General features: G+C 41.3%; 6 protein-coding genes across 16 annotated transcripts; 2 read left to right on the top strand and 4 right to left on the bottom strand.

Moving 5' to 3' along the window:
• Positions 1-471: 471 nt before the first annotated feature.
• LOC105831131 (probable ATP-dependent RNA helicase DDX17) lies at positions 472-6312 on the bottom strand. Of its 2 annotated transcripts, XM_012671042.3 has the most exons (9): positions 6022-6312; positions 5372-5734; positions 4649-5302; positions 4361-4533; positions 4218-4277; positions 1829-2071; positions 1557-1751; positions 1403-1476; positions 472-699 (listed from the first exon to the last, which is right to left on the bottom strand). In XM_012671042.3, the coding sequence occupies exons 1-8, from the start codon at positions 6036-6038 to the stop codon at positions 1439-1441; spliced, it is 1743 nt and encodes a 580-aa protein (XP_012526496.1). In that variant the 5' UTR covers positions 6039-6312; the 3' UTR covers positions 472-699; positions 1403-1438. The 2 variants fall into 2 exon arrangements, with proteins under 2 accessions (XP_012526496.1, XP_028049568.1); XM_028193767.2 differs by having other exon boundaries at positions 472-1476.
• A 302-nt stretch (positions 6313-6614) lies between these two features.
• Positions 6615-11530, top strand: LOC105831136 (RISC-loading complex subunit tarbp2). Of its 4 annotated transcripts, none has more exons than XM_012671052.3 (7): positions 6615-6944; positions 7831-8155; positions 8255-8375; positions 8471-8765; positions 9522-9671; positions 9819-9930; positions 11264-11530. In XM_012671052.3, the coding sequence occupies exons 2-7, from the start codon at positions 7840-7842 to the stop codon at positions 11398-11400; spliced, it is 1131 nt and encodes a 376-aa protein (XP_012526506.1). In that variant the 5' UTR covers positions 6615-6944; positions 7831-7839; the 3' UTR covers positions 11401-11530. The 4 variants fall into 4 exon arrangements, with proteins under 4 accessions (XP_012526506.1, XP_012526509.1, XP_012526505.1 ...); XM_012671051.3 differs by having other exon boundaries at positions 6691-6944; positions 8240-8375; XM_012671055.3 differs by lacking the exon at positions 9522-9671 and having other exon boundaries at positions 6624-6944.
• Positions 10008-11205, bottom strand: LOC105831137 (5-formyltetrahydrofolate cyclo-ligase). 2 transcript variants are annotated; one of them, XM_012671056.3, is made up of 4 exons: positions 10825-11199; positions 10425-10680; positions 10286-10333; positions 10008-10210 (listed from the first exon to the last, which is right to left on the bottom strand). In XM_012671056.3, the coding sequence occupies exons 1-4, from the start codon at positions 10933-10935 to the stop codon at positions 10038-10040; spliced, it is 588 nt and encodes a 195-aa protein (XP_012526510.1). In that variant the 5' UTR covers positions 10936-11199; the 3' UTR covers positions 10008-10037. The 2 variants fall into 2 exon arrangements, with proteins under 2 accessions (XP_012526510.1, XP_012526511.1); XM_012671057.3 differs by lacking the exon at positions 10286-10333 and having other exon boundaries at positions 10825-11205.
• A 7456-nt stretch (positions 11531-18986) lies between the features above and the next one.
• Positions 18987-22557, bottom strand: LOC105831133 (tRNA modification GTPase GTPBP3, mitochondrial). Of its 4 annotated transcripts, XM_012671045.3 has the most exons (4): positions 22030-22248; positions 21116-21289; positions 19969-20929; positions 18987-19908 (listed from the first exon to the last, which is right to left on the bottom strand). In XM_012671045.3, the coding sequence occupies exons 1-4, from the start codon at positions 22208-22210 to the stop codon at positions 19668-19670; spliced, it is 1557 nt and encodes a 518-aa protein (XP_012526499.1). In that variant the 5' UTR covers positions 22211-22248; the 3' UTR covers positions 18987-19667. The 4 variants fall into 4 exon arrangements, with proteins under 4 accessions (XP_012526499.1, XP_012526500.1, XP_012526498.1 ...); XM_012671046.3 differs by lacking the exon at positions 22030-22248 and adding an exon at positions 22394-22557 and having other exon boundaries at positions 18987-20929; XM_012671044.3 differs by having other exon boundaries at positions 18987-20929.
• On the top strand, positions 22174-24968 carry LOC105831132 (histone H4 transcription factor). Of its 2 annotated transcripts, none has more exons than XM_012671043.2 (6): positions 22174-22312; positions 22564-23097; positions 23173-23509; positions 23583-23898; positions 23968-24265; positions 24348-24968. In XM_012671043.2, exons 2-6 carry the CDS (start codon positions 22603-22605, stop codon positions 24564-24566), a joined length of 1665 nt encoding a protein of 554 aa, XP_012526497.1. In that variant the 5' UTR covers positions 22174-22312; positions 22564-22602; the 3' UTR covers positions 24567-24968. The 2 variants fall into 2 exon arrangements, with proteins under 2 accessions (XP_012526497.1, XP_036149603.1); XM_036293710.1 differs by lacking the exon at positions 22174-22312 and adding an exon at positions 22382-22404.
• LOC105831138 (PHD finger-like domain-containing protein 5A) lies at positions 23920-26043 on the bottom strand. 2 transcript variants are annotated; one of them, XR_003626587.1, is made up of 4 exons: positions 25832-26043; positions 25222-25412; positions 25002-25145; positions 23920-24164 (listed from the first exon to the last, which is right to left on the bottom strand). XR_003626587.1 is itself a non-coding variant. In XM_012671058.3 (3 exons), exons 1-3 carry the CDS (start codon positions 25881-25883, stop codon positions 25056-25058), a joined length of 333 nt encoding a protein of 110 aa, XP_012526512.1. In that variant the 5' UTR covers positions 25884-26043; the 3' UTR covers positions 24813-25055. The 2 variants fall into 2 exon arrangements, 1 of the variants encoding a protein (XP_012526512.1); XM_012671058.3 differs by lacking the exon at positions 23920-24164 and having other exon boundaries at positions 24813-25145.
• Between the last annotated feature and the right edge of the window lie 22 nt (positions 26044-26065).

The raw sequence follows: 26065 nt of genomic DNA, 5'->3' as shown, positions 1-26065 counted from the left end.
ATATATTGATCGAGTAATAACCATTCCTGTCGTCAAGTACCACATGACCGCAAAGTATTGGTCATCCGCAAAGCGAACTGAAATTGACGCACCGGCTTGAAAGGATAAACGGAATTCGGTATTCTAAAATTACCATAAGACCTTTAAGTACTACCTGTGTGTGTACACTGTAATTAAGATAAAAATTAAATTAAACAGAACAGGCAAAAAATCGACCTCACACGTGAGTCACTTTGGTTGCTATTCTCCCACAGAAAGGCTATAGCGAATACAGTTACTGAAGCATAAACTTTTTTTTTATGTATGTACGATTTTATGTACTGATAAATTCCTTTGCTAAATCGATGGTACGTATAATTAACAGATAGCGTTGACAAGTTTATTACAGGTAAGTAATTGATGACATAATTGTTGAAAAAGTTAAACTATTCCCATAGAGACGTGCACACAAGAATATTAAAATACAAAATGTAGACATTTATGAATTTATTTATCACGTTGTCAAATACTGTACATCGAGTGTTACTATGTCATTTGTCATAATTATCTAAATACAGACGGATGAATTACAAATAAGCGCGCGCTAGTCTATAATTTACGATCTATAAATACGTACTAATTAAATATCGTTACAGATTGGAAGTTTAATTCGCACATAATGATTAGATTTATACATTATTCGCTCACATCATCCTGGTCCTTTCTCAATATCGGGTGAGCGTATAAGGATTAAAGTGAGGATTAGCATTATAAAAACGTATAAACGGTAGTTTATGCCGTAATGGATTTGCATTATCTAATCTACCGGTGTATATCGATAACACTTGAAAAAGGAAGAAATTAGATGCAGCATGGGGATGCAAAAGGAAGTAAAAAATGATAGTACATTCTACCGTTTCTATCACTAGCAAGTACACGGTAAATCTCTATTCGAATATGCTTCGGTAGCTTTGCAAGCATACCCAGTAAAAATTTGCCTTATAATAACATAGTGACGTTTCATCATTATTGAAGCTGATATTAAAAATTCGTGTAAATGTGGTCAGTAAACTATCGTATGTCAAGAATCTGGCTGCCAAATTCGGTGGAATACACGTAGTGTGCATTGGTGCAAGCTAAAAACTGCTGTACACAAAAGATTTATAAATATAAAATATTATAAATTGATAATATATACAGATAAAAAATCGAATTATAATAGTAATATATTTATAATATTATTTAATAAATGGTATTATAAATAATACTACAAATCAAATTGATTTATATAGTAAATATTACATATTCGTATCCCACCGAATTCAGCGTGAACGTGTTATTTTTCACGAGTAGCGAATGTGTCGTTGAAATAGTTCGTTACAACTCGTTTCTGTAGATAAAAAAAAAGACAGAAAAAAATTACCTGCGTTGTAATACACATTTATCCATCGCTGGAAGATCATCTCTCGCTACTCCAATAACTCTTGCCAATAACTTCTGCGGGGAAACGATTTCTCGTTAGTATCGGTCCAAGCCCCCAAGGGATCAATAGTTCCTCGGATAGTATAGCGATTTACCGTTACGATTGCTGACGGGGCTACGACTTCGCGAGTAACTACGACTGTAGCTTCGTCGACTGCTGCGGCCGTTGCGTTCTCTACTGTAGCTTCGACTTCTACTTCGCGAGTAGCTGCGTTCTTTTCCGTTACGACCACCACCGCCTCCGCCTCCACCGCCGCCGCCACCTCGTGATCGCCATCGATTTCTTCCACCTATCAATGCCAATCCAAACTATCTTTATAAACGAATAAACTTTACGTGTCTCTTTCAGCAATTGTCTTAGAGATACCTCTGTTTCTGCCATAGCCGCCAGCTTTACTGTCAGCGAGTTCCAGCAGTTTCGGATTTATCACTTGATTCGCTTCCTTCAGCACTTGTATCAGATCGTTAGCCTTGTTGGCGTTGTTAGGCGTAAAGAAGGTGTATGCCGTGCCGGTTTTCTGTCGGCGACCGGTACGGCCGATGCGATGAACATAATCCTCGGAACAGGAGGGGTAGTCAAAATTGATGACAAACTTGACGTCTTCAACGTCTGAAATTAAGAGTTGGCATTAGACCGGCCGCATCTTGGTAGATTTCCAGCGTTGAGGACAGATATGGGTTAAGAAAGTAGTAGTGTCGCAAGGATTGTGAAACACCGCGAGTCGAGTATGAATGGAATATTACCGGACTGTATACACTATAGTAAATTATAACGTTCAATACGCTCTCTGAGAAGATAATAATTCGAATAGTTGCGTTGCTCCTTTTTTAGCACTGATGACAAAAAAATTTGATTTATGTAAAGAATTCTATAGAAAAGCAATTTTTTGATGTAATATTTTTTATCATTTAATCAATAATTACGTATTACACATATTTATTTAGAGAGCGTTTAAATGTACCATGTATGTATGCAAAAACGGAAAACAAAAACAAACCGGGAACGATCCTGATCTTTCTCTCTTAAATATAATATGATACCCTTGTTTTATTTTACGAGTATTTAGTAAAAAGATTAAAATTGAGATATGTTGAAAATTTTAATGTATGTATTATACCAGTAATTAGAAAAAAGATCAGAATTGTTACATGACAAGCTCACATGATGATATAATAATTAATATGATGAAATGCGACTGATGTATAATGTAGTTATCATAAGGACTAAAAAGGAAAGAGGAATAAGAAAATGCATACATACAGTTTAAAATGGTAGGTTTATGAATGTTGCGTATTTATACACGTATATATATGTATACATATGCACACTAGATTGACTAGTTGGTTTAATTTTGACATTATCTGTAAAATGATAATAATTTACACGAACAACAGATAAATGTATTTATATATACGCGTATATGAATTCATATATGACTATGATATATGTCTTGTATGTAGTCTCTCTTTCTCCGTGTGTGTATGTGTGTGTGTGTGTATGTGTGTGTGTATACGTATGATGTGTGTATGTATATGTCAATCAATCAAATTTGAATTATGTAATACTAAAATATTAGGCAGTGGGCGAGTGTTTCGCTAGCAACGTACGGGCAGGGCCTGGCTATTTGCGCTCGCTCCAGCTACTGCCTCCGCCACTCTGTCGCTACAGGCGCAGGGCGCAGGGCGCAGGGCGCGCTAAGAGAGGCTCTGGCATATCTGCTATCACATGCCACCGCCTCAACGGACCAACGTTGTTGGTTGTCTGATTAGCTTGAGCGTGCCAGCGCAGGGGACTCTATTCTGGCAACAACGACCTGGCCAGCCAGCCCGGATGGCGTACAGCGCAGCGCAGTAGGACTGATATCCAGTATGTAGGTAGGTAGGTAAAGTAGTAGTAGTAGTAGTAGAGTAGTAGTAGTAGTAGATCCCGATTTGGCCCGGACTTGGCCCTTCACACGCGATTGACGGACGGACGAATAGAGGCACGGCGTCGCGGCCAGCGCAGACAATGCAAACCAGTGCACCACCGAACAAAGAGCGGCGGCGGGCACCCCCGATATGCTTTGCATTACCCAGCGTGGGCCTGCGCGCAATGTGCCTCTGCAATACAAACAAAGATCCAACCGCGTTAGCTGTATGATTACCTCCAACCATCCTCTTGCTTTAATATGCTTTTTTGCCTTTTTTGCCCTATTCCTTCCTCCTACATTCTTTTGTTGACTTTAAACGCGTTAAAATTGTAACGTCTCGTTCATAGAAAGAGATCTAAACTTGAATATATGTTACAATAGACAGCGTTGCACGCACAATATACGTACATTTAACAAATGAAATCTAAATTCAGTTAAACCAAGATTAATTTCTACGCAAAAAAAAACTTGAACGGAAACATTTGGTCTCTGTTATTCTTTGCATACAGATTTTGATTTATCTAATATCACTAATCTTATACTATATAATTTATGTACCATGTATATTCCAATTTCATATGGCATAAAATTAAACTTTTAATATTTTCTTGTGATTAAAAAAATGTTGATATGCAAATTGCTCGTATCTTTCAACGGAACGTTACATTGCAGTCAAGATTTGTTATACTTTCAGTCAGAATAGAGCATTGTAAAAAAGAGAAAAAAAATTTTCATAATTTTGGGGAAAAATTAATACTGATTAACCAGTTTTCCATGTTGCAGAAAAAACTGATTGATACACGACATCGTTGCGTCATGGATAGTCGAGAAATTCGAATGACTTACCAAGACCGCGTGCAGCAACGTCTGTAGCAACAAGGATTGGTGCTTTGCCTGTTCTGAAATCTACAAGTTAAACGTATGTAGAATCACGCGCAATCATGTAATGTTTTGTAAAAAAAATCTAGATAGAAGATATTTGTGAGTACCTTGTAAAACCCAATCTCGTTCTTGCTGCGTCTTGTCGCCATGAATACAAACCGCTGGCCAACCGTCGCGTTTCATCTTTCTCGTTATCTCATCCACTCTACGTTTCGTTTCGATAAATACTATGGTTTTATTCTCACTCTCTGCCATTATCTCCTTCAAGAGAGTACTTAATCTATAAAAATGTGATGATAACTCCTTTTTCAAGACTGATAAAACTGTTAATTAATGTTAATAACTAATAGCAACTGAATAAGCTAGAACTACTCGAAACTCTTTCTTATACTCACTTAGTCTCTTTCTCATACTCCTGACATACATCAATTATTTGCAATATATTATGATTTGCTGAAAGTTGCAAAGAGCCAACGTTGATTTGAGCATAATCCTTAAGAAAATCTTCGGCTAAATTTTTTACTTCCTTAGGCCAGGTGGCTGACCACATGAGCGTTTGCCTGTCTGGTCTAATTTGTTCTATGATCTTTCTGATTTGTGGTTCAAATCCCATGTCCAACATCCTGTCAGCCTCATCTAATACCAAATATGTACATCTTTTCAGATTCGTTTTGCCAGACTCAAGAAAATCTAGTAATCTACCCGGTGTAGCAATGACTATTTCTACACCGCAGTCCAGATCTCTAGCCTGAGCACCCTTTGGTGCTCCACCATATAAGCAGGTGTTTCTGATGCCTGATGAATGTCCAAAATCATCAGCGACCTGCTGAATTTGTTGGGCAAGTTCTCGCGTAGGCGCCAACACCAATGCAATTGGTCCATCTTTGCGACTCAGTTTCGGCTGACTGTTGATGTGAACTATCGCAGGTAGTATATAGGACAGTGTCTTTCCTGAGCCCGTGGATGCAATGCCTACCATGTCCCGTCCACTTAACGCGATAGGCCACCCTTGTGCTTGGATCGAAGTAGGTTCGTTGAAACCTTGTCTTCTACGATGCAAAACAAAGGTAAATAAAAAAAATACTGAAACTTTCCCTCCGTCAACATCACCTGCTTACCTGATCTCTCTCAGGACGTAGTCCGGGAAACCTGCCTCGTCGAAGTCGAAAACTGGATTGGGGATGCTTTTCCCTCTGAGAGTGATCTCCTTTTCGGCCCTGTACTGCTCCACGACGCGCGGGTCTCGATTCTGCACCGCGTCGTGGGGAATGTAGAAGTCCTTCTTGAAGGGCTCCAGTCGGCTGAGATCCCATCGCGGCTTCCTCAGATTCGCGCCCGGCTGCCCGCGACTGTTGCGACTGCTGGACGGCCTGTCGCGTCCCCCGCCGCTGACGCCCCCGCCCCAGCTCCTCCTGTCGCGCGGCGATCTGCTCCGCGAGCGAGTGCGCGATCTTCGCCGCCTGTCCCGGTCGCGACTACGACTGAAAGAAGTTGCGCATGTGATTCAGGCAGCTTTTCCAAATTTCTTTCTTAGGTGAGAAGTCAGCTGGAAGAATTGACTCGAGAGTTTCATTCATTCGCGAGTCGCTGTCGCGTACGAGAGATCGTAAAAGTACCGAAGGGAGGATTCGACATTTACATGACAGAAAGCCGACGAGCCTTTCACGCCGCGAGCGGCGGTCTCCCGTCGACGCGGAGAGTAGATAGCGCTCCGGACGATCTCGCTCGCTCCCGTTCCGCGTTCGCCAACGGCAACGTTCTCGCTTACCTCCTGTAGCGGCCCATACTCGCGCCGAACGTCGATTTATCGTTTACAAATAACGCCGCCTCGAGAGTAAACGACCCACAGTGGCTCGCATACGGAACGCGTCAAACGACGCGAGGCCAACCGAATCCCCGGCCGGAGTGACGCAGAGGGTGAGGGGGGCGAAAAAAAGGTGACGCCATTAACGCAGCACGTGACGTAGACGTGCTGGTGCACGCGGCGCATACAATTATTAATTAAACTGCACATGTGTCGAGGTAAAAGCGCCGACATAAAAAGAGGAAGAATTCTTGCGAAGCAGATTCCCTCTGATCCTTTATCTGGTGTGAGAAGCACTTTTTCTCGCGTACCTTCTCTCGATCAAGATCCTCTCGCGTCACTTTGCGTTTGCGACCGTATGTCGCGGCGTCAATTTTACAGCTGATTAGCCGTCGCTCCAAACACGTGTGTCCGTTCACGCGTTGAACTAGTCAAATATCAATTTTAGATTATTTTCATTTTAATTTTATAAAATAATTTCTATTTCGCCGATGATGTGCATGTAATTCGATACGCTGGATACGCCGTCTATCTGACGTGCGCCAATCAGGATCGTGAACCGTCCACGTCCACGTGCGAGAGTCTTCCCTCTCCCGTTGCCGGCGCTCGCGAATGTTACTAGCCGCGGCGCCTAGAGACATATCGGCGGCGCACGTAATGCATACACGAACGGTCATGGGCAACCCTCACAGATATCGCAGAGCTGCGAACGAGGAAGGGATTCTTCGCTAACCAGTGAACCATTTTTCTGTCGTCAAACGGATCAAGCTTTTTGTGAGACTTGGATCGATCACAAAAAGCGGGATTCGCTTTTCGCATAGGAATTGGCTTGACGTTAGGAGCCGGCTGAACGTATTTCTCCACGCAGCTACGTCTCCCCGAAAAACGTAAGTGCCCGTCATCGAAGGACGCGCGTGTTTGTTGCTCCCTTCCCCCCGGTGACTTTAGCCCGCGCGAGATCGAACCGCACGGCGGATGATACGTGTATGTACACGCGTATATGCGCGTACATACACGGCGACCGGCGACCGCGATCACGGTCACGACGAAGACTACGACGATGACGACGACGATGTTGCTACATGTCTCCGAGAGTCACGGCCGCCTCCGTCGTCGCCGTCGCCACGAGACGACATCCCGTCCGGGTCGTACGCGCGTTCCGCGTGCGACGACAGCCCCGTTCCCGGCGAGTTCCGGCGCGTATAATATTTCCGTTACGGTCAATCGATGGGTTCTATAACAATCATGGCGGCCATGCCGGTCTCCCTCGACTCCATCCGTCGCGGTGAGAGAGACCGGCTGCTGCGAACTGCGTCGCGTTTCGCGCGGACGACACCGACCTCGCCGCCGGCGCCGGCGATTCGACCGTTGCTCAATGACGTCGCGTTATCATGCCACCCCCGTGGTCCCCCGGAAATTTGAAACACTCGCCGCGATTTCGATACCTGTAGGTTGAGATAGGCTGAAGACGAAATCGTAAAGAACACGAACGCTCTAATTAGCTCCTGTATACGCGGTGTCATTGTTCAGTAAGATAAATACAGGTGTCAAGACGCGAGATAAGCTTTGTCTCGATTCCTCGCTTCAAATTCGCAAGTGTTTTTCTTTCCTCTTTTTTTTTTTAACGCTATTACGTACCGTGATTAGACAAGTGGGAGAAAAATATCGGCAAGTTCTCGGTCGTTTTGTATATTATTTTTCTGTATATCATTGGCAGCTTTGACATTGGAGGAAGGTTACAGCTTCATAACACTCGTGTGCTTTGACTTTCAGAACATTACAATGGAGGAAATGCACCAACCACCGCAGGTCGGGCCTAACATGATGGCTGGTGTGGGTGGCGTACCTAATCATTCAAACAACGTCAATCGTCGTAATAGAGTTCGCGTAACATTACATGCCATGATGTTAGAGAAACTACCATTACACGAAGCGGCGCGTTTGGAGATGAAGTCGTTACCCAGCAAAACCCCCGTTTCAGTTCTTCAAGAATTGCTCTCTCGCCGGGGCACGATACCCAAGTACGAGCTGGTCCAGATCGAGGGGGCAATTCACGAGCCTACATTTCGTTACAGAGTCACAGTCGCCGACGTCGTTGGTTCGTATGACTCGTTGCGCACTCGTTCTCGCGGATGACGGCGGCGCGCCGTTGATCGATAAGTGCATCACTATTCAGAAGCAGATCCAATTGTTTCAGCGATGGGGACTGGCAGATCCAAAAAGGAGGCGAAACACGCCGCCGCGAAGGCTGTGCTGGACAAACTGATTGGTGTGAATACCGAAGGCGTAGAATCTCCTCTTCCAAATAGTTTACCCGAGTAAGCACATTATTTAGGGTGATCCGAAATTGTATGCGGAAATAGTTGCGTTATAATAATATAAACTCGATATACATCGTGCGTTTTTATTGTAGCTCACAAAATTTACAAGAACTACAAACATACGGGGAGGAAAAAATAGTGAATAATCCAATCGGAGCCTTACAAGAAATGTGTATGTCGCGTCACTGGCCACCCCCAAAATACTCGATGGAGGGTGAAGAAGGTTTACCTCACGAGAGACAATTCACTATTGTTTGTTCAATTCTAAAGTATCGCGAAGTGGGTCAAGGAAAGAGTAAAAAAGTCGCAAAGAGGCATGCCGCCCATAAGATGTGGCAAGCTTTACACGATATGAATAATCAGGCCCCTGCTGTGGACGAGGATGAGGTAATTTCCACTTTGTCGCGATTTTAGGCAATAGATATTGCCTATTTTTAAATTTCGATGCGCATTTAATCCCTTTTTATCGTTATTTTGATGTTTGAATATTTCAATCTTGTATTTTTAACATACCTTGATCTCATTGATCAGAATTATCTGGAGTTAAAGCATTTCTCTTTTAAAATTCGTAAAAATATTTAACAAAATACCAGGGCATGATGTGTGATCAGAAGGATAGAAATCCTACAATGGCTGTCATATGTGACCACGAGTTGAGAAGGCAAATAATGAATCTTTTTTTTTTAAGTGATGTGTATGTTGTATGTGTGTGTATGTGTGCGTATGTGTGCGTGCGTGTGTATGCGTGCGTGTATGTGTATTATACGAATGTGTATGCATTTAGAGAAGTGGAAGTGATTTTAGCTTTAACCCATTACAGTCCGCTAACGGCACAGTGTCGTCGTGATTGTAACTTTTGACGCGAATCACGAACTGCAAAGGGTTAATGCCACTTAGTATAATACGAGCTATCTTTCCGATCAGTTTAAATCTATAACGGACCGTTACTTAGGTAATATCGCATTACAATGTGCAATTTCTGTATAGTTGTTTTTACAGTTTTTTTTAAAAGTAATTATGCTTGGGTCATATCCACTTCATTTAAGTTTTTATGTAAATGTGAAATAGCTATTAATAAAGCATTTTTGTAACGTATGTGCTTTTAACGAAAAGTTTTACATGTATATTAATTGTCCATTATAGATTGTGCAAAGAAACGCAAACGTGAACGCCCGTTATGCCGATCTGAAAGGTAGCAAAATTTCGACACTGACAACAATACATAGTATCCAAGTTTCGAAATTTCACAAGAGTCTCAAGTCGTCCACAGGTGTTAAGCTTTTTCAACTGCAGGTTTGTATTTAAGAGTTTGATGAGGTGAATAGAAGAATAAATGTAATTCCCTCGTTTGTCATCAAGCTAGAAAGAAATTATTTTTTTGCCTCTACAACATTAAATTGGAATCGACTGCAAGTGCAAATCATTCTAATTTTGTTGCAGAATACTTGTTTCAATGATGGGGATGTAAATTTGGTACAATTTTTACAAGAAATTGCGTCGGAGCAACAGTTTGAAGTAACCTATGTTGATATTGAAGAGAAATCTATCAGTGGTAAGTGTTGATCTCTCAATGATGAATTATATAATATAAGGGAGGTTTTAGCTTACATGGCTGTGAAATGCATAGAATAAAGTTGCATATTTTTTTTATTACATTATTTATTGTCCCGTAAGTACGATGTCAACAGGTACATCATTTTCATTAACAGGAATGTCTTCTTGTATTTGTTCTTTAAATCCAACTGCAACTAGATATGGCCTTATCGTCTGATTTTTGAAACATCTTTTTAAGTACTTGTCGTAGTAACCCATTCCATGCCCCAAACGTTTTCCTAATTAATAATAAAGATGAAACGGTTACGTATACAGGAATTACAAAATGTGTAATTTATTGAGCAAAAGCTCACCATTTATTGTGAAAGCAACACCTGGTAAAATTACTAAATCTAATCCACCTATAGACAATTTATAGAATTCATTAAACAATGAATTTTATAAAATATACCTTATAAAATGTATTGTTTTTTGTCATCATGTCGAGCTTACCTGTTTCTAATGCGTTTTCACGATGCTCAGTAGCGCTTGGTTGTTTAATGTTCCATTTTGTCAGTGGCAATGCCTCGTAATCCTTCATGGACTTAAGTTTCACCATTTCCATAGTTTTTCCATGATACTGTGGTACAAATGCTTCTTTTCCCCTATCGAATATGTCTTTCAAGATTGGCAGAGTATCGATTTCATCCGTAGTACTCAAGTACAAGGAAATTCTCGTGCTCTCCTGATATTGCTTCAAATGACACAGCTGTAAATAACACGACAGCAATGAGATAATCTTGCAAATATTACGATTGTTTTATAAAATATGCTTCTTTATTAAAACATAACCTCTTCAATAAGCTTCTCTGGCGGGCTGTTGGAAATTATTGATTTTATTAACCTTTCTCACCTTTTTAAACACGATTGCAGATTGCTCCTTTCTTTCTTCTATGCTTATGTTTTTAAGAATATCCTTGATCTCTTTTCTCAGAGCCCTTTTAGCTGGTGTTAAAATTGCCATATTGCATATTTTTGTACTATTGCTTACTATACTAGAACACTCTTACCACTACTTGCAAATAGTATTTCACCTCTCAAATGTGTCTGTGTTCATCAATTTTACACGTTGAACTGTACTAAACATGACGCAGATTGACTAATGTCTGTGTGTGTATATATCTGATATCTGTGACCTCTTAGTGTCACATGTTATCATGTGTCAAGACGATTTTATCAAAATTGCGTAGTTAATAGTACGTGTCGAAAAAAGATAAAAATAAGATAAAAAAATTATTTATAAATAGTGCTATATAGCTGCAGCTTAAAGACTACATTGCTTCATCTTCTAGGTAAATTCCAGTGCCTTGTGCAACTGTCTACCCTACCAGTAGCAGTTTGCTATGGTTGCGGCGCGACTAGTAAAGATGCTCAAGCCAGTGCTGCTCAAAATGCTCTGGAATATCTGAAAATCATGACCAAGAAGTGAGCCAGCGCTTTGCTCCTGCCAGCTGTCACTATCACCTGCAAGCCCCATAATCTGGCATCTAATAATCAGAACAATAATACGGATATCAAGGTATTACCGGTCAATAATCAGATCTCCGACAAGGGAAAAAGCGGACAAAATCACATGGGAAGTAAGAACAGAACATCCAAGTTGCCTGGCAAGGTAACGAGCAGTATAGCGAGCAACAAAGATGCTTTACACTCTACGTCTGGTAGCTCAATTGCCGCTGGCAAAATTAACTCGATGAAAAAGCATGACGGTAATAACGATAATCTCAAGTCCTCGAGTGACTCGCACAACGCGACGAAAAGCGCATCTATCACCACGAAGCAATCCAGTAGTTCCACGTTCAATAGCGTACGATCTGTCAGTACCTGTATAAGCGGCACCACGCACGAGAACCCGATGAAAAAAGATTACACCACTCCGAAGAAATTTTCAAATGAAACGGATTCCGGTATCAAGAATTATCCAATACAATCGGATTACAAAGAACCAATGTCTGCGAACAATCCGGATTACAAGACCGGTACCGGCATCCCTGGGTCGATGGCTACCAATCTTCCATTAAGGTTCGCGCAACAGTCGTCGACCGCGACGCCGGCTTCGCACAGGGAGACCTACACGCCGTCCAGCACGCCGTACAATTCGCAGGTCTGTCAAAGGAATGACAACAGTGCGTTTGCGATTGCGCGCAAGGCATTAGAACAGCAGCAGGGCTCGATGCCGAAGATGGCACCGATCAACTTTCCACCGCTACGCGCCCCGCAGAGCATCGTTAACGTGCGGCATCCGTTGTTGACGGACGCACGTATCAAGCACGGTAACGAGATGATCGGCGGAAGTGGCATCGGTGGCGGTGGTGGTGTCGGTGGCGGCACCAAGTCCAAACTTAATGTCATGAGCACGCTACAGAGCGGTGGCATAAAGGATCTGAGCGATCACACCGGTCGTTCGCAGGCCACGTTCCACGGATACGGTACCTCGCCGATCGCCGCCGGCATACCGCCAAACGTGCAGAATCTGAATAGCGCGGTAACGGCGAATATTCCACCGTACGCGAGGCCGGAACCCTTTCCGCAGCCGACGGTCGCAAACGTGCTATTCTCCGAGACCGCCGCGCAGTTCCCACAATCGCCGCCGTTTAACACCACGCAGATCGGCCAGCTGAACCAGTATCAGACCTACGACCCAGGCAGCTATCCCACCACGCCGGTCAACGTCAACCCGGTGATACCACAGTTCTCCGCGGAGAGCTCGATTCCGTATCCGCAGTACGAGAATCCGCCGCAATTCGTGCAACCGAGTCACTATCCGACGACAGCCGACATAACTAACAGCCAGTATCAGTATCAAGCAGCGGCGGCGGCGGCGGCGGCAGCGGCGAGCGTAGGTCAGATACAGGATTCTTCCATATTCATACAGAGCCTTCAGAGCACGATCGCGGTGACTGATCAGTACGCCACGCCGAATTACGCCAGGACTGTCAGAACGGAGCTGATAACACGGTTGAGGAGACCACCGCGATTCAACAAGTAAAATCGTTAAATAATTACTTTAAATTATATTCTTTTAAACACTATGATACACCGAAACTTGGGAACAAATGATCGCACTTCCTCTCTTATTATTATGATTCGTGGACACTGGATAGAAAGTCAAATAGAGTTCTCTCGTCTCCGTTTACACATTCGTTTTCTAACGTAGAAAGATGATCTGTTTATTCCGGGAGACGAGTTGACGCGTAATGATGAATATCGAGTTGTGTTGAGTGTTTTGCAGGTATTTTTGGCGTGTACGCGAGATTTGTCAGATTACCTTACTCCGCACCAATCGCAAGGGATGTGGGAAAACTTATTTCAATTTATGATCCAGTTTGAAATAAATTTTAGCCAATCTGAGTCAAAGTCGCGATCGTTCCATCAGCGGGAAGATACGATACTTTGGCAAATTTACGCAGACACAATGTGTCGCTACCGATGTTCTCGCACGTTGGCGCGCACATACGTACATATTTAAAAGGATGCATTTTAACGAGCAAGCGAGGGAAAGCAGGATGGTTTTGATTTGTTTCTGTCAATGTACGAGTGACACTGCAGGGCATAGTCAGTTAAGCTCAATTGTAATTTTGCAATGTAATGTATTCTGTAGCGTGAAAGCGTGAATCTTCGGGATGGCAACAATATACGAGGATACGTTAATTGCGAAGTTGTACCTAAATCACAATCGCTGCGTGTGATCAGAATGGGATGGCCCGTCCCGTTTTGATTGAATTAGTATTCTTTTTTTCTTTTCGAGTCACGCGCGCGAATCGCGCGAAAAGGGCAGGAGTATCCGAGCGGCGCTTTGACAGAGAGAAGAGATAAAAAAGAGAAAGAGAGAGAGAGAACAGAGAAAGGAATGTTGTCCCCGCGTTACACGCGAGAGGCCAGATACTTCTTTCTCTTTTCGATTATCATGTAAGTTCTAGTTTTAATGAATGATATTCTACAAGCTATACTTTGCATAGAATTAGTGGAAGTTTTCCAATATTTACATAATACTTAGCTTACCGCTATGTTTTTAATGTGCTTTACTATTTGTATATGGGGTGGTGGTGTAATGATGTCTGAGATGCTGAGTGCGCGCGAGAGAGAGATTACATGTGGGGAAGAGGGATGAGGGAGAGAGAGAGGATGAAAAAATCGTGAACGAAGCAGAGTCATGTAGCGATTTTTATTATCACGTGTAGAGTGACGCGTATCGTTCGAATTTTGCTCCTATTTACCGCGAAACATTACATCTCCACTAAGCGTATGCACAGTGCAAAAAGAAGAAAAAAAAAGACAAAAAAAAGAAGAGTAGCTTTGAGCGGCGATCCGAGTGTAGCTAATAAACGCGTGATCGCGGATATAAGGAAATATAATCTTTCAGTGGTGTATGTTTTTTCCTTTAGTATAGGTAGCTCATAAACTCATAAGCATCACATAATTAATACGCGTGTAAGGATTAATCGTTAAGGATTCCTCATTAAAGTACGCATGTCGAGAGTCTAAGGTGTAGAGGTCGAGCGTGTAACGAATTTCAGATTTGCCTATGTACAAATTGACGTGTCACCGGATGAGACTTTTTATACTAAATGAAAAAGAATAACATCGCGAATTGTACAATAGAAGAACACACACACGCGAAGCGCGTCTCGACGGCGGTGGCGGAACGACTCGATCGGGAAAGTCGAAGAGGCCAAACTTCCGATTTAGTCGTCAGCTGTTGCATTTCACGGATCGTGACATATCCCTTTAGTCCATCGAATAAATTTAGCAACACGGGAGGGCGCGATTCCGTCGTGTTTCTAGATTCGTTCGAGTTTCAACTTCTAAATTCATTTAAAACTCATTTTTCGAATTCCGACTTATCGCATTTCCTTGTGCATTATGCCGTTCTTCGCGAAGACGGAAGATTAAGGGATTCCGTTGATCGAAATTAGTTAAGGTCGAGGAATGGTTTATAGTAAAATACATTTGGTGTAGCATTAACGAACGGCATAATTCTTAGTTTTCTTACCTCTTGATAGCTTTATTTTTTCCTCGTTAAAATTACACATATATCTGCGTGTGCATACGCCATTTTGAGTTGCGATGATTCAGAAATTTCACGGTAAATCACCGTTGTAATCTATAAGTAGTATATTCTTTTGTATATAGAGAGTGTTGTGTAAAAGAGGTACACAGAGATAGCGAGTGTGAGAGAGAAAATGAGAGAGCGAAAGATTTGTTAGTATTATAGGTGTTAGGGCCAACAGCAACGTTAATTAATACCGATTGCAATTGTATATAAAGACTTTCTTTTCCGAGAAAACAGGAAATTTCTAATTTTATCGAATCATTACATTAAATTTAAAATCGATCTGTATTTGAAAATGAATGTAAAAGTATTCTTAAAGATCTATAATAGATTTATCCCGTTTCTTTGCTATTAGGCAAGAACTTGAAATAATCCTCTATTGAACATAAAAATATCCTTTAGATTAGCAACTCGGATTAATTCATCCGGAATTGCTATTAATTGACGTTGCCGACACGAGAGAAGACATTAAGTATCCAACGAAAGATCGGTGGGAGAACAGATAAAATTACACGGGCGAAATCGTGTTATGTGCACATCTCCCTGCGAAGAGCGACGTCGCAATTTTCAAGCGGCATGGGCGGCGGCGCGTTTCTGTAATGTGTTGACGCTTGTGTATATGTGCGTAATGCGTCCAGAGTACAAAATCCGCAAGAACGAGAGGGTTTTTATGAATTTTGTTGCACATGTCAATCAGAGATCATAGAAACGCGTGAAACAAGAGGGTACGGTGAGAGGGAGGAATGGGAGAAGAGATTCAGGGGTAGGATACCGGTCCGAGCGAGCCGACATGAGGCGAGGAATCGCCCGCGTGATTCAGTGTTTGTGAAAGAGAGTGCGTGTCTCACATAAACGTATATCTTTGGAAAATAGGCATTACTTACATGCAAAGTATAGAGTGTGTATGTGCGTATAGACATACATTCGCTAGAGCGGGACGACGAATATCGTCTCCTTTAACTTTCCGTACGGAAGAGATGATCCGTGCCATCGGCTGCTAATCCCGGAGTCGGAGTGTTCCGGCGAGAACGGCGACGCATCCGTCGTCGTCGTTGTCGTCGTTTCGATTCCGAGGTGTTGCCGATTTATCTGGAGGTTTCCGCGAGAGTTGAAGTCAATTTCATTTCAAGGAAAAAAAACCGAACGACGCGACTTGATTGTCCCCGATGTTGAAGCGATTGAGTCGATTTTGTTTTTTTTCCCCCCTTTTAGTGGAGTTTCTCTTCCAATACAATTTCCCGTGTAATAACTTGCGATCGTTTGATCAAATTTCTCTAAGGTCATGCTCGATAAGAGATATCGAAGCAGATTATCTTCCCGAAATTTACAAGCGACTTTCCAGTGCGGGAAAAAAAGTGTGCGTTGAGATACATGCGTTTTTATAGGATGCATAATCGGTTCTCTCTGAAATGATTTATTTAAAAAATGTATTTTTCACAAAGTTGATAAGTTTTGCATGAAATTAAATCTTGACGCGCACATTCCTATTTTATGCAGCGCGAGAATCGGTGCGCTATTATAAAGAGAAATGGGTGCGAGTAACGTTGATAATATATTTCAGTTCGTCGGAATTCGCAATAAGTAAATGAAAACGGTGGTTCGGAATGGCGAACGTCTCCACTGGGTTTTCCTGAACGATCTCGCGAAATCGAACCGAAATTTTTAACATCTCGAATTACACATTCAGCATGCTGTTAAAAACTAAATGTATTTACATTTCAGCGGTGCTGTTCTATCCTCGCTTAATGAATTGCTGGGTGACGCTCGTGATAATCGAATAATCGCCAAACTTTGCACCTTTAACAAACGAGAATACGAGAAAACAAAAGCAAATAAGTGAAAGGTCTATCGTGGGTCGAAATGAGAAGTAAGAACACTTCATCTTCCATTCTTTATCTTTCCCTTTTCTCACTCTTCCAACAGATCATCTCTCCATCTTGAATTCGATCTGAAAAAATCTGTTTTATTGGTTCTCTATTTTTTCTTGAAATTTTCTTTAATTTTTTCTTTTTGATAATTTTAATTTAATGCATCTGTTGTACATATTATAATCTCTCTTTGCACTAGCTGGGCTTTTGCTCTTCATCTTTTATGAACATAGCTGAATCATCACAAATTAGATATAAGAGATGCTCGAAGTATCAACTTTTAATTTATTTAATAAAATAAAATGAGAGAGATAAAAGATTAGTGAATAAAGCAAATAGAAATGGACGAAGCGGATTTTCAGAATTATTCTAGGAATAGAAAAATCTCCGTGATCCAATACACATTTTGCGGATTGCGAACAAGTTTATCAATATAGTATGATCAGTCACAAATGCGTAAATAATTGTGACATATATATAAAAAGATTGATCCGCGTTGCATTTTTTAGACGTACGTCACATTTCTGTCACAAGACACTTTCATGACTTATCTCGAGATTTTCATCTTCCGAAATCATTTTACATTCTTTTATTTCTTTTTTTTCGTATAAAGCTTTAAATTATTACGAATTTGGATTTAAGGTCTACAATAGATTTTCACTAGCGCTTTTTTCTCGTATTCTCCGCTATTGTGCAAAGACGATGTTAAAAAAACTGGGAGAGTGAAATGGATGAATGTAAACATCTACCCCTGCGCGGAAATGAAATCGTGGGTCATAGGAACGAGAGAATGAATCGATGAGTCTTCGACTCGATCCTCGACAGACTCCTCTTCGTTTCTCTTTTCTCGTTCATATCTGCCACGAGGTATGGAACTTTCTGAACCGCTTGCGTTCATCCGTATCTAACTCGAAATTGAGAGCACAATTCTGTACGCGAGTATTTTTAAACAAGATAAAAGTCGTTTAGATATAAACTATGATTGGTTTTTGTTTTGATTTTTTTATATCCGAGGTTTAATTACACCTATCAACTTTTCTGGATTTACAAGAAATTTGATAAAAATTGATGTTCGGCTTGAAATGTAAGAGAATGTTTTGCATGTTTTTATATTTAACAAGTAAACAAGTTTTCTGATTTGTTTCGATAAAAAACTTACTATAATTGTAATAGCGAGTTCATGTATCAATCGCTCCTGAATATTTTTTGACGGATGATTCGATTGCGGTTCACTAGGTTCACGTAATCTTTAAATTCTACTACGATATCTTTTCGTCTCGTGCGTAAGAATTGGATGAAATTTCATTGCTAGTAGTGTTTAATAACGATTACAAAAACAGTTGCGCGTGATCGGTCGGTCTCGCGGGGGAAAAGAGAAAGAGAGAAATCAATTGTGAAATTTTGCTTCTTTTTGAGAGAGACCGGACGATCTCGCATGATAATTTAAGGCTTTTATATATATATATATATATATATTATATATATATAAAATTGGGTGAGAGAAAAGAAAGTAGACATATGTAGATAGAAAATGAAAACGATCTTCGACGTAAATGCGTTTTGGACATGCAGCGCGAATCAGTTTGCTTTCGGATAGATCTCAAACTATTCTATGCAATTGTACAAAGAAGCAATCTACTCTCCAAGGATCCTATACATCGGATTTATATGATATTAAAAAAAAAAAGAGGACACCACAGAGAGAAGAAATGTGACGAATCCTGCGCGACGCGATGAGTTGCGTAATGAATCCGCCAAATCTTTATATATATTTATAAGTCATTCGATTTCTTTATATAGACTGATCATACTATATTAATAACATATTCGTTGGTGACCTCTCGCTGCGTGCATAAAATTTTGTGGGTGACTCGCAAACGAATCACGCGAATTATGTTAATCCCGAATTGGGAAAGACGAAGAGTCACCGTGCAAGTAACATGGAAAAGATATATTTGTTAAAATTTGGACGCTGTCATTGTAAAAAAAAAAAATGAAAACGCGATTAAGGATGATTAAAAAGCAAAATTTTTTATTAGCAGTTGTATAATGGACTTTGTAATACCATTTAATATTTACTTGTAACAATTCGGATCTAGATTTTTTCTTTTTCTTTTTTAATGTAGGGAAAACATGTTTCTTTCTATTCCAAATATTACACAAATTTGTAAGATATGTATGAGGAATTGTTCGAGTCATAAAACATTGATTTTTGTATACGACTTATTTCCTTTTCTTTTTTTTCTGTTTTTTCCCCTCAGTCGAGTTGTATTGCTTTCGTTGTTTCACCAAGTTAAATTATCCCCTTTTGCGAGAGTGAATGGAGTTATTATGATAAACGTCATAATAACGAGATGCAATTAGTTCATAACACGGACATGGCATACAGATAACGACTTGAAACCACGTAACGGAGCCCTATCTGTGTATAATACGCGTAGGGTATCAATATCTTATAATCAGGCAAAAGGTTGTTCTATGTATGATTGTGCGTGTAACAATTGTTAATAAACATACGATGCTTATGAAGGCCCCATGCTTTCTATTCATTTTATTTCACGCTGTCGCAACGCGTTTTGCAACCGTGATCGATTAATGTTTCCTTAAAAAGAAAGAACACGCGGTATTAGTACATTAATGCACAGATAACTCCGATTTACATTCTAATCTCTTTCTGTCGTAACTTGTAGAAACGCGTGCCTTACGGTTAAATAATATTTGATCACGATTACTTATTCAAAGTATTAAAAAGCATTTTTATTGTCGTATTGTGCTTTATTTGCCGATACAAAAATTTTTAAATATAATGTCTAATATTTCATTAGTGCTAACGTGTCCCGTTATTCTTCCGAGTTCTCGCATCGCTTTGTGGATCTCTTCCGCCGCTATGGCCACGTCGTACTGTTCATTGGCGCACAATTCAAAGTACATCTGCAGATGCCTCAAGCACTGCGCCAAGTGATTTCGATGCCTCGTCTGACTGATGGTCGGACTTTCTGCAGACGGGTTGCCGCATCTAAACAAAAATCGTAACGTAACTGCAAATCTTAACATGCTTATTATTTGTATCATATACATTTTACTGAGGCAATCTGTCAGCGATCGCAGCAAGTCCTGAAAGCCGTCCTCCGTTTTGCAAGATATCAGGACCGCTCCAGCATCGCTAAGGCGCCGTTTCTCTTCTTCCTTCAGCAAGTCTATTTTATTCGCTATCATAATAAAATGTTCCCTGCCGATTTTCGCCAACAACTCCTGTATCCTCAATGACGATAAGTATTCGCGTATGTAGTCCTCGCACGTCATGCCGCTGGTTGCGCACTTGAACGCGTCCACCACGACGATCACGAAGTCAGCGTTCTTTACGTGAGTTCTCGCCCGACGAACACCCTCTGCTTCGACGATATCCCCGGTGTTGTCCGTGATACCGGCGGTGTCCGCTATCAGCACGGGATAGCCCGAGATGTTCGCGGTCAGCTCGATCACGTCCCTCGTGGTACCGGCGATGGGCGTGACGATGGCGGCGTTTCGCTGGACCAAATGATTCAACAGGCTACTCTTGCCCACGTTGGGCTCGCCGACGATCACAGTTCTCACCCCGTTGCGCAGGATCTCGCCGCGCCTGCCGTCGGCCAGGTGCTCCTCCAGATCTCGCATCAGCTGTCTGAGAGCGTGATGCGCTTTCTGTACCACGTCGCTCTCGATGTTGTCTTCTTCGCCGAAATCGATGTACGCTTCGATGCTTGCCACAGACTCCGATAGCACCTTTCGCCAGTTATCGTACAACTTGCGCAGGATACCGTCGGCCTGCAGCAGCGCCTGTTTCCTCTGGCACTCGGTCTCGGCCTCTATCAAGTCGGCCAGGCCCTCCACTTCCGTCAGGTCCAGTTTATTGTTATAGAACGCACGTCTGGTGAACTCTCCTGGTAGCGCGGGACGCACCTGCAGCCTCGAGAGAGCTTCCATTAGCCGCGTCAGGATCGCCGGCCCGCCATGCACGTGAAATTCCACGGAGTCTTCGCCGGTGAACGAGTGTGGACCTGGAAACGAAATGCTCTAATCAGGCGTGAGTTTTGAGGCATCCCTGATAGATCGCCACTCAATTGTGACTCTGGGAAATCTTAAACAAATATTTATGTATAAATTTAAAAACTGTTTTGATATAAAAGCATTTATAGTATTTAAATGTGTAATTAAGCAAAGGCAGGCGAGAGAATTGCGCGCACCGGGAAACCACAAGCAGAGCCCGTTGTCGATGACCTCTCCCGTTTCCGGATCGCGTATCTTCCGCAGGAAAGCTCTCCTCGGTTCCAGCTTGGATATGCTCGTCATCTTTTTCAGCGCCTCCAGAGAGCGACCTCCCGATATTCTCACCACCGCCACGCCGCATTTTCCGTGACCTTAAAAACATTCATGTTTCTGTATCTGTTATGCACTTCGCATAAATTTGCATTCATATTTTTTGTCAAGAAAAATGTAAAAAATAAGGAGGGTCTTTTAATTCATTGACTTAGTTAATTTATTGATGGATACCAGTATTATTTTGTTAACACGAATAGACTTGTATTTTCCGCTATTTAGTACATGAAAAAAAAATTAAATCAATGAATTATTTAATAAAGTTTAAAAGTTTATATAGTCAAAAATTTGGCAACTCTGAATTTTTTCTCATTTAGATTAATTTTAATCAACTAATCTTCTAGTATTCTGAACTACAAGAAGATATTCAGTAAACAAGAAATATGATAACAATAGAAATGATCATTTCATGTGTATAGTTTTAAAATAATTATATAAACATTAAAAAAAAATCATTTAATGCATGATATTTTCAAAACATTGTTGAGATCTTTTAAAAACGTTATCTCTGAAAAAAAAAAGTGTTAAATACAATAAATTTGAAGTCGTTACATGTTGCTAAATATCGTAATAACAGTGACAAATATAATACTGGGTAGAAAGTGAATTAAACCGAGATTAATGTTAATCTACACTGGTAGAAATGGGCAGGGTAAAGTGGAGGGAGACACACGCGCCCGAGCGAGTGTCTTAACCTGTCGACTTGTCGAGCAACTAGAAAACTTCGCGAAAATCAACGTGCTAAAGCCGTTCTTCGGGCAAAGTGTTCTGCGTTAACAACCGGAAGACAGAGCGCAGATGGTCGTGCCCCTGCGATCGTCCACGGGCCAGCTGACGGTGGCCTGGTAGCGCGACGTCCCGCGCAATGCGACGACCCATGCGCCTCGGGAAGCTCGACGGATATCAGTGAGGAGACACTCGCGAAGAAATGTCGGAGTTGACCAAGCCAGGAACAAATGCATAGCGAGCGTATTGTCCTGTACTGTCCGCGAGATCGAACGCCGAGGGGATGAGCGAGCGCGACGAGTGAAGACGACGAGGAAACGGCGACCAACGGCAACGCGGTAAGACGTAAGACTGACGATAGAAACGACGGAACACGTCGTGTCTCGCGTGGCAGACGTGGAATCAGCGTTGTTGAACACCTTGGTTGGAGGTAGTTAGGAATCGAGTAGTAGTTTCGCTCATTCTCTTTCGGAAAACTGCAAAATTCCCTTCATCACCCGTTTCACGTTACACTGCAGCGGCACGTTTAAAACGATCGATTATATTGAAGAATGTGCACTTTTGACTAACGCCAGAAATGTCGTTCCAGGTGAGGTGCTTGATGTAACACAAGGTTTGCCGTTCTTGCATGATGACGGATCTAGAGGCGAAGCTGACGGCGAGCAAGGCGGTGCTGGACAGATGCAGCAACTGGGTGGAATTGCAGAAGGATTATTCCTACCCCGAGGAGGAGAGGCTCAAGCATAGGCTCAGGGATGAATTCGAATACGACGATTGGTGCAACACAGATTCGGAGTTCGATTCCGTCTCGGAGTGCGGCGGGAAGAAACGTAAGGCGGGCACGCAGCTGAAAGACGAGGTGCTGACCCTGGCCTGCGAGTGGAAGAAATGCACGTTCTGCAGCAATCACCTGGATCAATTCCTAAGGCATGTCTCGAGCCACATACCGAGCATACAGATAAGCACGAAAGACGACAACAAGGAGGTCTATGTGTGTCAGTGGAAGGACTGTCCGTACGACAGTGATGTGTCTGACGACATAATACGGCATGTCAATTACCATGCCTATCACACCAAGCTCAAATGTATCGGATCCAACGTTCGCGGAAGAATCAAGCTGCCCGTAAGTGGCAATTTCGACTGAGTTTAAGAATACACATTATAAGATCACATGAGAAAAATTATCTTTTTTTTACAGAAGTGTCGCAGAGATCCAGAGTGGAAGAACATCTTAGATTCTCCACCTCCGCACTTGTGCAGATGGGAGGAGTGCTTGAAATTGTTCACGAATTATCAAATGTATCTGTACCACGTTACCGTGCACATGAGAGACTGCCCGAGCGGCAACAGAGTTAAAGGCGGAGTCGAGTGCAAGTGGACTGGATGCAACAGCAAGTATCCTAGCTTGTACAAACTTCGAGATCACGTGAGATGTCACACCAAGGAGAAAATAGTCGCTTGCCCGGACTGCGGCGTCATGTTTGCTTCTAAGACGAAATTTCATACGCATTGCCAGCGACAGATTCCCTTAGAGGGTGAATAAATTTATTGTATATTCGAAACTTTTTTTTTCTCGTTTTGTTTAAACCATATTATATGGATTTACAGTGCAGGGATTTCGTTGTTCACACTGCAATAAGTTTTACCCGACCGAAGGGATCCTGCGTGATCACATGAGAGCCCATGTGTTCAATTACAAATGTACCTTATGCGACATGAGCTGCGAGTCACCGGCGAGCTTGGCGAAACACGTGAGATACCGTCACATATCGACCAGAACGTTTCCATGTCAGTTGTGTTCACACGCTGCTAAGTCGCAACAGGATCTCGATTCTCATATGACTGTCCATACTAATGGACCAAATTTTTCATGCCATTTTGAGGGATGTCTCTTCACATGCAAGGGAGCTTATGCCTTGGATAGGTAGAGATCTCTAGTAAAGACTTTTTTAATAAAGACTTCTTTATTTGACGATTGTTAAATACATTACAGGCATGTAGAACGAGTACACAGTTTAGCGGTGCGATGGTACTGTTGCCACGAATGCCCGATCAAATATCGGAAGAGTTATAGGCTGACGAAACATCTTACCGAAGCTCATCGATTGCAACTGCCCAGCGGACACAAACGTTTTCACTATACGCAAGACGAAGACGGGTATTACAGACTCCAGATGGTCCGATACGAGGCTGTGGATGAAGAAAACGTGTCGCCCGTCGAAGAAGCGAATTTGCCAGACAAGAAATACAAACTAGAGTTAACTAAAACTACCTCATTGACAAAAGTGAAAGTGAGTATTCCATTGTAATTTAATATTATTTAAGATTCTTATTCTCTTGCGTGAGAATTATATTATAAATCATTTGTTCCAGATTGTTGAGGATAACGCAGAAGAAATAGAAACTGTACAGGATACTCAAGAGGAAACGGTCGAGAATGGTGCCGACAAATCCGTACCTGTGATATCTAATATTTTATTATCTATCGATGAAGTAGATGAGAAAGGGAATATTATAAAACGGCAAGTCGTCGAGATACAAGAAACAAAGGAGTTACCGCCATCGGAAGAACCACTGCTAATTTTGACATAAACTTGATATTTTTTTAAGAGGTATTCCTCAATACATATTTTTATTACGTATTGTATGCTGCGATTTTACATTGTATGGACTTCTTTCACGTTTATTTTTTCAATTAATTTTTATACAAACAATGCGAGAAAGATTTATTTATTTTGCAGCTTTTCAGTTTACTTTGCAAAAATTTATTCCTACCTCGAAGTAAATTATATTTTCAGAAATAATTTTCAGAGTGACAACTTTGTACAATGGAGCGAATTACATAACAAATTAGATGTTTATTTTTACAGAATGTTTTAGAATAATTTTGTCTCGGTTGTATTCGAGATTACAGAGCATTATTTGAATTATAAAATTAACATAATCTGCAATTATCTGTATTGTTTATACAAATACAAGATTAGGTCGCCACCATGCGGTGTTACTTTTATAAAACTAATAAATTACCTGGTGCTCCTGTAATATTATACATAGGACAAGTTCTATATAGGAAAAGTATAATTATCTTCTCTTGAATCCATATTTTTTCCTCTCATAGAAGAGGTCTGTCTTTGAGCTTCCCAAATTGACTATTTTAGGACAGCCATCTCTCTGAAGACATAAATTTTTCGATTAATGCATTTGTAATAGTTAACATTTGTTTAAAAACAGTCAGTGATACTCTTACATCTTTTTCCTGTATCGTGCATTCTTTACAGTAGTACGCGTCCGATACACCGGGACCACCGCATATCACGCAACGTCCCTGATAAGAACCGTAATTGCACTCGTCGCATATTCTAACCAGAGTGCATGGCCTCACGTAGGAGTCGCAAATGACGCATTTGCCGTCGCATTTTTCGCACAGCCGACCGATGGCTGAAAAAGAACACAATTAATGTTAAGTGTTTCTGAAAATTAGGCATTTACGCATGAAATATCAATAATCTATACTACATGTATACAATATAATCTATGTTTTACATATTATATGTGTATAACAATCCGCGAATCGTCGAAGAAAGATTTTATGAAAAATAATGAATATTATTTCTTATTTTTATTTTTTGATATTTATTTTTATTTTAATCAGTATTTTCAATAGTCAAGTCACATTAATGATTTTATAAGTTTATCGTTTCTTTTTGTATTGTTATCTAATTTATAATTTATATTGCATATACTGTCTATATGAAAAAGATTCGTGTAAATAATATATAAATAATTCAAATAGATGTGAATTTGAAGTTTTCGGGACAACTCTGACGGACTGAAGATTAGACTTAACCTCAACTTACCGACTCCCGGTTGCTTGCGACAGAAGATCAAATCCGGATGATGCTTGGCCATGTTTGCCGAACGCCGTCACTCGCTTTTGAAACGACTATAAACTTAGAAAACGATTACATCGACGTCTTCGAACATACGCGCAACAATTTCGGTTCCGGTAAGTTACGCCGTTTCTCAGCTTGTTATTATTTCGTTCCGGAATTAGGTGCAGCTCGATGCGATTCGAGTGCAACTCCAGCACG

Source organism: Monomorium pharaonis, chromosome 11 (assembly GCF_013373865.1).
Source record: "Monomorium pharaonis isolate MP-MQ-018 chromosome 11, ASM1337386v2, whole genome shotgun sequence".
Classification (NCBI taxonomy): Eukaryota; Metazoa; Arthropoda; class Insecta; order Hymenoptera; family Formicidae; genus Monomorium; species Monomorium pharaonis.
Note: the sequence above shows the minus strand (reverse complement) of the source record. Positions and strands in the feature narration are given on the sequence as shown.